General features: G+C 36.3%; 1 protein-coding gene across 2 annotated transcripts in view; it reads left to right on the top strand.

The window, feature by feature from the left end:
• The window catches only part of LOC131031386 (mannosyl-oligosaccharide 1,2-alpha-mannosidase MNS1), a 128943-nt gene that overhangs the window by 105664 nt on the left and 8378 nt on the right, over positions 1-14901 (top strand). For both annotated transcript variants that reach the window (XM_057962498.2, XM_057962497.2), the window contains exons 12-13: positions 12460-12540; positions 12759-12929. In XM_057962498.2, coding sequence (XP_057818481.2) covers positions 12460-12540; positions 12759-12929 — 252 coding nt within the window. The remainder of the gene's footprint in view (positions 1-12459; positions 12541-12758; positions 12930-14901) is intronic.

Below are 14901 nucleotides of genomic sequence, written 5' to 3'. Positions count from 1 at the left end.
TTGAAACTAGGAGGCTGCGTCATGTAGACTTCTTCCTGCAATTCACCATTGAGGAAGGCACTCTTCACGTCCATCTGATGGACTTTCCAACCATATTGAGCTGCAATGGCGAGAAGAAGATGAATAGTACTCATCTTGGCAGTAGTAGCAAAAGTCTCCTCATAGTCAATGCCTTCTCGCTGTGTGAATCCTTGAGCAACTAATCTGGCCATATATTTATCTAAGGTACCATCTGCATGATACTTGACCTTATATACCCATTTACAGCTAATGGGTTTCTTCCCTGGAGGAAGATCTGAAAGAACCCAGGTGTGATTCTTCTAAAGACTTTGGAACTCAGCATCCACTGCCTGTTCCCACTCTGGAATCCCTTTGGCCTCTGCATATGTTTGAGGCTCATAGATACTGTGGATGTTAGCCATAAGAGCAAAATTAACTGTGTTTTGCTGTTTGCCCTTATTTCTAGAAGCTCTACCCTCAATGAGCTCATCAGGGCGAAGATCACTGATGGTCTTAGCCCACCATTTAGGCCGAAGAGTAGATGTGCCAACATCAGGAGCAGGAGGAATAACTGGAAGAGGAAGCGGATTAGGATCAGGAGGAGGAGGAAGATGAGCATCTTCCAGAGGAAACTCAGGTAGTGCATCATCAAATACAGAATCTGCATCATCCCTCCCATCAGGTGAAGCGAATGGAAGACAAATACCTAAGTCAGAATCCTTCAAAGGCTGATCCTTAGAATGCTGTTGAGACGAGGAAAGCTGAAATGGTCCTTGTTCTTCATCAAAGACAACATCATGACTGAAGATAAGACGATCAGAGTCTACATCAATTAGTCGGTAAGCCTTATGGTTGTCACTGTACCTTGTAAACATGAGCTTCTGACTCTTGGAATCCAACTTAGTGCGCTGGGCATCAGGAATCCACAGATAAGCTAAAGAGCCAAAAACTTTCAAATGGCTGATCCTAGGTTTGCAACCAGACCATGCTTCCTCTGGAGTCTTATTTTTAACAGCATGAGTGGGTGACCTATTAAGAAGATAGACTGTTGTGAACACTGCTTCTGCCTAATATTTCTTAGGAATGTTTCTATGTTCCATCATAGACCTAGCCATTTCTGTAATGGTGCGGTTACGACGTTCTACAATGCCGTTTTGCTGAGGGGTGCATGGTGTGGTTAACTGACGTTTTATGCCATGTGAATCACAGAAAGTAGAGAAAGTAGAAGAACAAAACTCCCCCCCCATTATCAGACGTAAGAGTAATAATAGAAGAACTAGACTCTTTTTCTACGAAGGCCTTAAATTTCTGAAATACAGTAAACACATCTGATTTGTGCTTAAGGAAATACACCCACATTTTACGACTGAAATCATCAACAAAAAGCAAGAAATACCTGCACCCTGTAACAAAAGTAGTATTCATAGGACCACATACATCAGCATGGACCAACTGCAGTACCTTAGAGGCTCACCATGAGTCACCATCCTTGAACGGTGTCGGGTGCTACTTCCCAGCCTGGCAAGCTTCACAAACGCGATGATTCTAAGTCTGAATATCAGGTAGACCATGTACTAAGTCTTCTCTAACAAGCTGTGCAAGATAATGAATGTTCAGGTGACCATATCGCCGATGCCAGAGATTGCTGATAGATGAAGATTTAGCTGCGAAGGCATGCTCAAGAGAATTGCCTGTATCCACAAGTCTATATAGACCATGATCCTCTATGCCAACAACTACAGTAGTGCTAGAAGCACGATCAACAATCGAGCACTTATGTGTGCTGAAAACGACATCCAGTTGAGGAGAATGCTGCATAATCTGACTGACAGAAAGGAGGTTAAGTTCCATACCAGGAACATAGTACACATTGAGGAATATGAGATTCCTCCCTCCAGACTATATCTGAATGCTGCCCTTGCCGACAACAGTGTACTCTTCACCACCTCCAAAAATAACTGAATCAGTGTAGGGAGAGAACTCAACAAACCAGTCACGCCTGTGAGTGAAATGACGAGAAGCACTAGAATCAATGTACCAGGCAGAAGGCTTCACATGATCTGCAGGTCTTTTAGCCATGAAGGCATAAAAGGCAGACTCTTTCTGCTTTGTGTGCTCAACAACATTGGCTTTAGGTTGAGACCCTCCCTGCTTCCCCTGTGCGGAAGCCAATCTGGTACGACAATCTTTGATCATATGACCAAATTTGTGATAGTAATTGCATTGCACCTTCTTTTTCTTGGAACCATCCTGAGACTGAGAAGAGCCCTTTTGCTGAAAGGACTTGGATGACTGGGATTTGCCTTTATCCTTGTGAAAGGATTTGGTAGCAAAGGCATGTTCTGAGGAGGCTGAAGTAGCACCGCTACCAAACTGTTGTTTCCAACGATCCTGCTGCAGAAGTTTGGTGCATAACTTTGGAAATTTCAGGTCAACATTAGTAGAAGTAATGTTGAGAGTCTCTATAAAGTGCTCATACGGTTTTGGTAGACTTTTTAGAGTAATGACTACCATATCCTCTTCCTCCATTTGCCGACCAATAGCTTCGAGCTGATCTCGAATGTCCTTAATCTTTGTAAGATGCTCCTGTAAGGACATGCGTTCATCCATCATAATGGAGAACAACTGATTCTAAAAAAGGCTCGACTCTTGTTGGATGTCTCATGCAACTCCTTCAGATGCTTCCAGATTTTTGCAGCTGACTTGTCGGAAGGAATCTGAGGTAGCTGGTCATCTGTAACAGAGAGCTTGAGAAGCATAACAGCTTCTCGATTGCGGTCATCAAACTTGTCCTGGTCAGCTCTAGGTGTTTGAGGACGAGACTCCGTGCCCAAAACAAGATTATCCAGGCGGCGAAATTCAAAAATAGTTAGTATGCGTTGCTTCCAGGTGTTATAATTTTTCCCATTAAATCGCTGACTGCATTCCAACATTAAGTTGGTCAATGATGCCATCTTGCACGTTTCCCAATGCACGAAAAACGAAAAAAAGTGAGAGGCGCTAGCACGGAATTTAAAAAATTCGAATCCCAATGCAGAAACAGAGGTAGATGCAGGTATAGACTTTAAAAAAAAATGAAGTACGACGGGCATGAATTTGAAGAAAAAAATTCCGGCTGACCTTGAAAAATCCGAAGACAACCCAAAAATCCTTGCAAAAAACCCAGAAAGAATCTGCTATCAAAATTTGGATCCGCTGGCTCAAAAATCGAGGCACCCAAAAAATTCTGACGACGACCCAGTTGAGATCTCGAAAAACCCACCAAGAATCTGCAATCGGAAAAAAAATTCGACTTGATCTGAAGGGAAAAAAACCCTAGTCGAAAATGCAGATTTCTGTCCAAAAAATGGCTGAAAAAAATTTGCAGGCGGGAAAAAAATCGCGTCAGACAAAAAACGCGGGTTGCTGAAGATGGCGACCACAGGAAAGGTCATCACGCAGAGGTCTGAAGACGTGAAATACAAGAATAAAGACCGCGGGAGGAGGGAAAGAAGAACACGAAATTCGTCACAACACAGTAGGTCGTGCAGATAGAGAAGAATATCGCAATTTTTCAAACACCCTCAATATTCCACACAGATAAAAACTTAGAAATCTAAAAAAATTTCTTTCGAAATTCTTTACTGGAAACAAATCCCCTAGAAAATTTAAAAATCCTGCTCTGATACCATATTACGCAAGTAATTGGTAAAAAGTTGAATGCATATTAACAATGAGCAAACTCTAAATAAATAGGATTACAAAGAATTACAAGAGGGCAAGTTTCTAAAAAGAAACTGCCAATAAGATCGAGCAAGAACTTATTAAGATATTTACACTAAGTTTACAATATTGAGCATTAATAATAAAATAATAAAGTATTAATATTATTCTAATAGAATACAGCATGATTTGAGTGAAATGCATATGGGTTATTCCCTATTTCCTTTAGGTTAGGCACATGCAAACCTAATAGGAGATATTTTTCAAGGTAATGCATTTTTAAGTAAGCTGTCCTATTTCTAGGATTCGATTTTTAAAAAATGCAACATAAATAAAACAGCAGAAAATATTTAATATAAATAAATAAATTGCTTCCTGTAAGAGCCACTCACCTTCCCATGTTAAGTTGCTGGGTCTAAGTCTGAAGATTTTCCAAAAGTGCTTCCCATAGACCAAGTTGCATTCCATTCAAACAAAAAAATATACAGAAGAGCTGTTACAGCACAAGTCACTAATGCATAATAGATGAAGACATGACATGAATGTGAAATTGGTTCTCTTGGGAATAATTATATTCCGCCTGTTAATATGTCTTTACTACTTTATCCCATAGTTTGCAGAGTCAGACTCAGAGTACTTGGCAAGCCCAAATGTTTTGACTTGGCAGACAACTTAAAATCTAAAATTTCTTATAAAAACACTTGTTTTTTTGCAAAATTCAATTACAAAATGTATCAAATGAGTCTAAAAAACCACGAGGAAGTGTTTTCTATTAAATTTGATTCTTGAATACATATGGATTACACAATGGCATCATCATGCGAAGCAGGATAGTGGATACAATAGCTAGCTACTAATTAATAACTATTATGAATTTATGATGATTGTCTTTGTAAATCATCATTATAAATTTCATATTTAGGCAAGTTAAACATTACAAGCTTTGTATTTTCCTCTTCACCTCAATTTCGACTACCTGCTTGGCATATAAAATGTGCTTGTGGCTCCACCCTGTTAGTAAATTGCAATGGCTTCTCCATCATATCGATGTCACCCAATCCAATCTCCTTTGCTTTTGCTGCAACCACTTCCTCTTCAGCAATTTCATCATCTGTAAACATGGAGGCCTTGTCATTCTGTAGTTTCTTTTCTGTATTGATCAATATCATTCAAATCAATAAGTTGGTTTGGTTGGTCTTTCACCTTTCTTGTGCAAAGCCTAAAGTTGTATTGCACAAAAACAAGATCATTGAGGCATTATTGAGTCAACTTATTACGCTTCTTCATGTGAATGGCAACAAACAAACTCCAGTTGCGCTCATAGCTAGAAGTGCTACAAGTTTAAGACTAAATTTAGAGGGGTACCTTTGCAAATTCCGGGTATTTCCACCAAGAACCTACAAATAAGATATTCAAGTGTTTGTAAATAAAGAATATTCTAATTTCTATTAATAATTGTAATTTATAACTTGCAAGATATAAGGCTTCACTTTTTCTTACTTTGTGTTTGGGTGTCTCTTCCTCATATAGCTAATTGGGAAGAATACAACTTGCCCCTAGTTGCCTTGTAATTATGCAACTCTAAAATGATGGGGTCTGTCACTGCATTTGTAGGTTTCATCCTCTCAATACATGTGGATAGGTCCTCCATAACCTCTCCATTAGCATTTGTGAAGCTATTTGGGAAGAACTTGGGGTTGAGATAGTGCCATGCTGCATGAATGGGTTGGTAGAGTTGATTGTTCTATCTTTGAACCAATGGTCTTACAAACAGAGGAAAATCTATTTGCATCCCCCATGCAATGGTGTTGGATAGGCTCTTTGGCTCTATCCGATGCCTCATAAATATATCCCATTGCATTTTTTTGGCCATCCACCAAGTGCAAAACCCTCTCTAATGATTTGGTCACCTACAAAGTACAAAATAGAAGCAAATTTAATTCACAACTTACAATGAAACAAAAATTTTCAAAATAAAAAAATTAAGGATACAATTTAAAAATTAAATTAAGTTGAAGTTATCTTTTAGTTGCAAAATCACCGTCATTTGTTTTTGCGATCCTTCCTCCATCAACCTTCTTTGAATAAGTTGAATCTACCCATGGTTGATTCACAAGGATCTGCTTCAAGGGATCAATAAATTAGTGATACTTTGCAATGTTAGAAAATTAGTTGCAATCCTTGTAGCACCTGATCGTACAAACTCTTTCTTTCTGGTGTGATCTCTCATCAATTGAAGAGCCCATGGGTGATTATTTTCTTATATCTCTTGCTTGTACAATTGGTTTCACCCAATCAATCTTGCCTGCCTTCCAAAAGATGGTCAAGGCAATTAGCTGCACAAGGGGTCCAAAAAATTGTTTGATGCCTCTCTTGAAGCAATCTTCCAGCTGCCACATATGCCGCTGCGTTGTTAGTAATAACGTGGACAACATTTCCTATGCCCACCTCTAAAACAATGTCCTCCAACATCAAGCTCAAATTTTCTGCATTCTTTTATTATGTTGGAGGCATCAATATACTTTAGAAAACCATCTCACTATTTGAAGCCATTGCTTCTTTTCATCTTACACAATTTGTTTTGCATCTTCAATAGCATCTTTGAGGAACCTGCACTTAAATATATTGGAGTGGGGGCCTTGTACCCTTTCCTTGGCACGTTGAAGGGAAAGTTGTTATAATACCAAAAATTTGCACAAGCCTTATCTGCTTCTTTGTGCACCTCTCTATTCTACCTTGCAGCTTCCAATGAAGGTTGTGATCTTTGTTCTTTTCTAGGCACAAAAAATCAGACTTTGCTCGAAGTGGATGAGGAGGGTGGGACACATATATGTGGACTGCAGCTAAAGTCCACAATGCCTTGTATATCCACCCTCAGTTTCTCTTGACAAATCAGGAGCGACGACTTCTTGCATGGCTGCTTGGGTCTTTTCCCTCTCCAATTTCTTTTCACCTAGTGTTGCAAGAACTGCTATCATCTCTTGTTTCACCTCCTTAGGGGCTGCTGAACATTCCATGTCATCGCAACAACGAATGCTTGCAAAATGGTATTTGTGGCGATTGATGCCTCCACTAAGCTTCTTGGTGCACTGGGTACAAATAACGCTCCCTTGTACTGGTCCCATTATGCCATATTTCCAAGTGGAGTCACAACTACTAGAGGGTCTCCTTCCAATGAGCTGACTTGAACTTGCTGAGTTTGAACCAAATGCAGAGCCCGCTACCATTGTGATTAAATATTAACCTACAATACCGATAGCAACAAAAAATAGCAATTAAAAAATTTAACATATTGAAAAAATACTTCATAATTAGTGAAAAAGTATTATGCAAGTAATTGGTAAAATATTGAATGAATTAAATGAATGATCGAAAGATCATTTGAAGAGTTATAAAATGAATGTTTCTAAAAAAAAACAATTGTAAAATTGAAACAACCTAATATTTACATTAAGTTACAATATCGACCATTAATAATAAATGATAAGATATTATGCTAATACCCTCCCTTAATGGTCAATCTAATCATAAAATAGAAACAACCTAATATTTACATTAAGTTACGATATTGACCATTAATAATAAATAATAAGATATTATGCTAATAAAAGAAGTAGAACCACATAATGTTTTCATTAGACAGATATAAATTGCTAAATTTGTAATAATGGGCTACGATGATAGAAAGATATGCACTAAACAGATTTGATAAAAAGGCTTTAGAACTTTCAATAAAATGAAATTGGCAAGCACAATGTTAAATGTCACAAGTCTGATTAAGGTTTGATGATCCTAAATTTGGGGAAAGTGTTTATGATGATGTGTAGTAAGAAGACGAACTTTAGAATTTAAAAATTGTTGAGAGCAGCCTATTAGATTCCTGTCCATTTGATCTATTTTTGATCATTTGTGGACATCAATATATTCTCTTTCTTGTTTCTTTTATTAGTTCATGAAATTTGATGGAATGTAAACTCTAAATAAATTTGCATAAGGATAGAGCTAAAGCTGGACATAATCAATTAAATCAGCCATAGGCTAAGATTTGTGCTAATGAACTAGGTACTAGTTTGAAATTTAAATAGATTTATTACAGATCAAATATATCAAGAGAAGTTACTGTGCTGAATGAAAATCTCTATATAGGGGAGAGGGATCAGTAGTCATGACAACTAACTTTGTCAACATGTAGCCGTCACATGGAATATCATAAGACCTTTGTTTTATTTTTAGAAATGTAAAATGGACACTTAACTATCTTCAACTAAGGTTTGAACGCATGACACATCATGCAACTCGTCAAAATAACATGTCTAGTGCGAAGTGTACAAAAAATGACTTTTTAAAGATTCAACCAAAACTTAATCTAAAAATCCCTAGTCGTTGAATAAACAAATATCATTTAAAATTAGTATAATATCGTATTTTTATGTAAAATATAACTTATATGCAACTTAAATGGACCAAATACCTATTAGTAATCATAAGTGTGTGTTATTTCTAACTTTTATATCCAACACCAAAGGACCAATAGTTTTTTGCTGTTATAAAAACAACATGTTATTATATAAATAACAACTTATACTGGACACAAAGGGACCGATTGTTGAACACTAAAACCTTTGGATAATCCCTCATGTTTCATGGAAAAGACAAGGTATTTATTGTGTTCATCTTTTATATTTGTGATAAGACAAATTATTAATATGAAATATTCCAATGCATATACATAAAAGATAATAGTACTTGTTTAAGTGAGCATCTTATTTCGTAAATTATTCACTTATAGTGCCCATAGTTATGATATTTTATTTGAAACAAAAAATTATTTATTTCATTTGTTAATGAATGTATTTATGCCTTTTTTATATAACATTTATAGGTTCTCTTGTGTTCAAGTATTGGTCTATTTTGACCAACATTGGGTAATTTTTTTATTTACATGTGGATTATTTATTTACAATATATATATATATATATATATATATATATATATTATAAATATGTGGCAAGACTGGATATTATAAGCACAAGTGGGTGTACAACTATTGGACCTTGTACAACTACTGGCCCCTTTCCCCTATGTCGATTATGAATGGATTGCAATGAAGAGGCTTTAGAAACTTTCAAGCAAATGCAAGCAATTTTGAAGCCCAATTCAACAACTTAATGGTGTGCATGGTTGATCTCATGCCCATGCTGGATATCTTGGGGACACCCTAAACCTTATTAATAAGATGCCAGTTAAATCTGTGTACCTGTGGTGGTTGTGTTTTCTTGGTGCTTGTAGATCATATATGAATATAGGCTGAGTATTTCCAACAACACTATATAGTTGGATTATAAAAATGTTGCAACTTATGTTCTTCTCTAAAGCATCTATGCAGAAGTGGGCAGGTGTGTAAGGTTCCAATAGTAAGGAAATTGATGAAAGATAGCAGAACTAAAAAGATACCTCGATGTAGTTGGATTGAAGTCCGTAAAATGGCACATGCTTTTTGTGTAGGAGGCAGATCACATCCACATAGGAGATCTATGCAAAGTTGGAGAAATTGGCCTGGCAAATGAAGGCATACTTAGTGTGTTCTTAGCTAACTACTATTTATCATTTGATTCATCAACAAAGAATAGCAAAGTCCAATTTGTGGACTATAGTTTAAAACTTTAAATGCTTATTAAAATAATAGAAAAGAAAATTGCACTTGCCTTTGAAATTGCAGTCCAAATTTTATGGGAAATGAGAAATTGATGTGTGAAGTTTTTGTGAGTTGATTCTAGGTTTTAAAGGGAAGAAATTGTGTCAAATTTGTGTTTTTCCTGTGTTGCGGCTTTTTCCTACATTTTTCATGGGTTTCTACATTTGATCTCACCCACGTTTTGGCGAGTTAAACCCATTGTGCATCCCACAAGTTAACCTGTGAGCCATTGTGGAGGCTTGAAAATCATAAGTACTCACCAATTCAGTGAGTACTTGCCAAGTTGGGGATCTATGCTTTATCCCTTTGTTGCAAAACTCGCAAAAAACACTTTTTACTCACGAGTGCTCCTGAAATATTTGGCTAGTTACATGCCCAAAAATTTGCCAATGAGTTTTTGAAAAACTTGTGGCTATTTTTTCTTATAAAACTTGTGAGTAAATGCAAAAAATCGTGAGTTTTGTATTAAAAACTTGTCCAAATTCATATAATTTATATTTTCTTGCTTGCAGTTAAAAACACGATTTTTATTGTTGGTAAAGGTTTCAAAGGCCTTAATTTGGGCTTGGCAGTGGGGCCTCCGCTCTGTATCACGATAGGGATTGGGCCAGGAGCATTGCCCATAGACCCCATGAGGGGCACTGCCCCTCAAACCTGTTGGGGGTGCCACCCCCTGACCTTGATGGGGGCAACCCCCCACAAGGGGTGCTGCCCCTTGACCCTATTGGGGGTGTTGTCCCCAGACGTCCATGGGGGGCACTACCCCTCAACCTCATTGGGGTCTCCGCTCCATAATCCCCATTAATTATTGGAATTTGTCAAATAAAAAACTTGATTACAAGGGGGTGTTGGGGAATTGGGATATAATTCTTGAGTGTGCCTACTTAGACATTATTGTTTCACAGCTTGCCAAAAATCTCTTTAGATGAGTCAACTTCTACATATGACATGGCTAGTGGAAATGGCATTATAACTCATTTAGAGTTGAACTTGTTTTTTGGTCTATGGTATGTATTAAATTCTAATTTGGATTTTATATTGTGGAAATTAGTAATATGCTCAACAAATTTAGTAATATGTGTGTTTTTGAAGAATATTTTTTAACATCTATGTATATAAAATGTTAAGTGTCAAGTTTTTCCAGTCCTGAGTTTTTAAATTTTTTGGGCCTGCCAAGTTATTGCCAAGTCTGAGTTTTTCAACTATGCTTAAGCCTATATTAGATCTCTTGCATCAATTTGGCATACTAATGTTAGTTTTGGTTTTAAGTAGGCACTTCTCTTAGATGTGTGGTTCACTTTGGATGAGCTCTTTATTATTAGATATGTGATGTTCTCCTTAGAATCTCATATAATTTTTCCCACAGTATATGTCTCTGATAAGCTTCTGGCAGTGGTTTTCTCCTCCCAGTTTGTAAGGTTTAGTTGTATCCTGTTTTTTCTTGTGTTGTTGTTGTTGTTCCTCTTGGTTGCCCTTTGCCGTCTTGCCATGTTTAATGCTCAATCCTTCTTTTTGTACAAGGGTCTGGGCCCTTTCAAAATTCCTGCTTACCTTAATCAGAACATTTCCAATAAAAGTTGTTCCAAATGATGCATCAATGTAATGCTGCACTTACAAAATGTGTTCAACATTAACAGTGTGTGGTCTTTTAGGATCAATCTGTAGATTGATGGATTTTCTTTGTGATTTGAACTTGTTTACTTGAGGTTGAGTGGTGGGGAGCTGCTTTTGTATTTTAATATAGTTTGTTTCATAAATGTTTTCTTCTCTTGCTGATGTTGTAAATGCTATTTTCACCAATATGGTATAAATGCTATTTCACTCATGCCGTGGACTGAAATATTGAAGGTTCATCAAATCAAGTGCAAACTGCTGCTTATTTAGTTGTCGATACATGTGCACACCCATTGTATCAATATGAATAAGAACATTTTACATCCACAGTGTTGCTTCGAAGGCCCTTGTGCCTTATAAAAATATTTAATTGTGTTATTATTTGTGATGGTGCAGTTTTATCATGTGATATTACATAATTATAATACAAGATGCTTGAACTCACTGTTATTCAAATGGGAAGAGTACATAAGAATGAAAACTAAAAAACCACAGAAAATTCCTCTTTGAATTTAGTAAACAGTGTTTGGTTTCTTATCAATGATTTCTCGTCTTCATCTTGTGATTCTTGTCCCCATCTCCATGATGCATGCATTATGATTTCTTATTGTTAATCATAGGTGCAAGAGCTGATACAAGGAATTGGGAGGGGAGTTGCTGGGGCTTTCTTGTAGTTGCATCTCCTCTGTTCTGTCAGTTTCATTCTTGCTATGTTTTGATTAATCTTTGCTACCTTATACGCTGAAATGCTTGTTTGCGGTGCTGCCAGTGATTTAATTTATGATTTTGAAAATTCTGCCTCATAGGTGTAATTCTTTATATCTGTTATAGCTTAAAGGCTTGAACTATTATTAGGACTCACATAGCCGACTTTATGATAATTCTTGGTTTAACAATTAAACTTAGTTTAGTTTCAAGGGTAGTCCAACAATAACTTGTTTCTAAGGGTAAATCAAACTACTAGGCCATTTTCATATGTGAACTTTCCAAGCCATGATTGAACTTGCAATTATGTCACTAGCATGGGATTTATGTAAAAAATAAATTGTTCATGAAGGAACATAGTTTTGGGTATGTTGTAGGGTTTAACTGGGAAAACTGGTTTTCATAATGGCTCAGATTTCAGTGATAGAGAGCGATTTCAGTGACATAGAGCTAAACACAACCATGATGTCTGGTTTTGTTGTCAATACGCTTGGAAAAATTTGCAGTGTTTTAATTTATAATTGAATGGTGCAGAATTGAAATCAATATTGCACTGTAATTTTCAATGATGTTCATGAATAATGTAGTGTTTAAAAAGTTATAATCCAGGTACATTGAAATGAATTCAGACTCTGAAAATACTATTCTTAATGATGTGTGATTTATCTATTGTGATCTTCATTTATTTTTTTGAATGATGAGAACAATTTTGTTCTCACTGGCCCATCTTGTTTTTCTACAGCTTGCCAGGACTTGCTACAACTTCTACAATTCAACTCAAACAAAGCTGGCTGGAGAAAACTATATCTTCAATGAAGGCGAGGTTAGAATTTGTCTTCATGTTTTTAATTGAGGCACCTGCAAAAGCTTGACACATTCTTATTACAAAATTACCAAAACTGGCTTCATTTGTTTCCTTAAGTTTGTTCCATGAATAATTTTTTTTTTTTCTTCTGGAAAAATCTGTAATGGTAATTTATATAATCGTCTTCACATAGACCATTGATATTTGAAATGACTTACGCAATGGTTTTGCCATAGGATATGGTGGTTGGTACATCATGGAACATCATGAGGCCAGAAACTGTGGAGTCACTAATGTACCTTTGGCGAATTACTGGAGATGAAACATATAGAGAGTGGGGTTGGGATATATTTCAAGCATTTGAAAAGCAATCACGGATTGACTCTGGCTATGTGGGACTTAGAGATGTATGTTATCAATCATTCATTAATTTTTATTCTTGTCTATTTGTAAATTGTGGAAATAGATATTAGTTGGGTGATTTACATAGGTTGGAATCCAATTTTCTTTTGTAAGCAGCGTGCATCATATATTAATATTATGTTATAAAAAGTTGATCAGATATGAAGGTAGTTTTTCTAAAAACCACAGGAGCATAAACAGATATAAAATATGATCAACCACATTTAATTGGCATTAGATGCCTGAGCTGTGCTGGGTCAAACTGGCATGCCTTTGATGTGGTCAAACCTGAGTTTTTTGTTGAAGAAACACATGTTATTCGATAACCTGCCCTTTTTTTTCACACTTTTTAAAAACCTGCCATATTTAAAGTTTATTTTCAATTTATCTTTTTTCTTTCCCTCTTTCTAACCTGTGTAATTGAACTTCATTCACTATTTTCTGTTTGACGTATCAATGCTGTGTAAATGTAATGTTACCAAGGTAAATCAATATTCCAGTCCTTTATGACTTAGGAGATGTTAGAATGGCTTCCTATATGGAGAATTGTACTTATAAGTTGTATGGATGGTTTTGAGACAAATTTGGATGATAAGTCTTATCAAAAGATCTGAGCACGGCAACACTTGAACTGGAAGAGCATGTCTGGAAAGTGACTATCCTACTTTTTATAAATATCATGTCATTATTAGAAACCTGTCATGCGTTGGGATCCAGATAATAGATGACTGCCCTGCTATACTCTGAAACAGAAGCGGTATGATTATCACAAACTTTTAGAGGAGCGGTACTCTTTGTTGTAGGATAATGACAACCAACATAATGACAGGTATCTAATAATGATGTAAATTGCAGTACCTGTATCTGTACCCAAGGGAAAAAAATTGCAGTACCTGCGTACCTGCGTACCTGAATCCGTATCTGTACCCATACCTGTACCTGAATTGGTAACTTAGTTGTGAAACATATTCACTAAACATGTTAAACTTAACGATGCATGTAGAATGCTAATCTTATACACAAGCAATGCAAGCAGTCTGTGTAAAGATGTACTTCAAATGTAGGAGAACAAGAATCTGGCCATGACTGATATCTTGCTTGGTAATTATTTAGCACATCAAATTACCAAACAAGCTGTTCGTACTGCTTTTCATCAGCAAGTTTTGTCTAATCTTTTGCCAATCTTAGACCAGTCTCCATAAGTGTGTACAGCAAGAATTGTGTATTTCCATTTTTTATTTTTTCAGGAAGCTCTACAATATACATATACTGATAAATGGACATTCAATTATTCTCTTCCATATTGGAAACGGTACAGCAATCCTATATTGGTGAATTTGAATTTTCTGTTGAGTTTCATTTTTCTTCTGGGTTGGTTCCTGTTGCTACCAAATCATCAACATTTCCAGTCAACATACAGTGGCTCCTTACTTTTGAGTTTGACATAGAAGTTGGATGCGACTTTTTAGCCTGAATCCTGAAGATATTAAATGATGATATTTTTTTATAGACTGAGCTCAAGGGGTTTGTTTCAGAAGGCAAACAAATTTGATCTTTTTATTTTTGTCTCTTTCTTTTCTATACAATAGTAGCATCTGCAAAACCTGCATCCTGGCATCACCAAGTATGACAACTTCTGTATTGCTTTTGTTTCCCCCAAACTTTAGGTCAAATCTTGATAATTCTCAAATATGCCACGGTGTCCTCTAAAATTCTTGATTATGCAATGTGATCATGAATAACAAATCATTTTCCCCTTTTTGTGTTGGGTCCCCAACTGGCTATTTATATTTGTAGTTGTATTCAAATGGTAGGGTTTACCTTCCTTGGACTCGCCTCTTGCGTTATGCTTTCAGTTGGTTTAGTTGTCCATGTCATTTTTTAAGCTTTAAGGGTTATATTACTTTTCTACTTATTTACTGTTCTATTGTAAGTGGGTGTACTTTTGAGTCCCAGTGACCTACATCGGTTCATTGT

The sequence above is a fragment of the Cryptomeria japonica genome, chromosome 9, assembly GCF_030272615.1.
Source record: "Cryptomeria japonica chromosome 9, Sugi_1.0, whole genome shotgun sequence".
Classification (NCBI taxonomy): domain Eukaryota; kingdom Viridiplantae; phylum Streptophyta; class Pinopsida; order Cupressales; family Cupressaceae; genus Cryptomeria; species Cryptomeria japonica.
The sequence above is the reverse complement of the archived record's forward strand: the minus strand, read 5'-3'. Positions and strand labels throughout refer to the sequence as shown.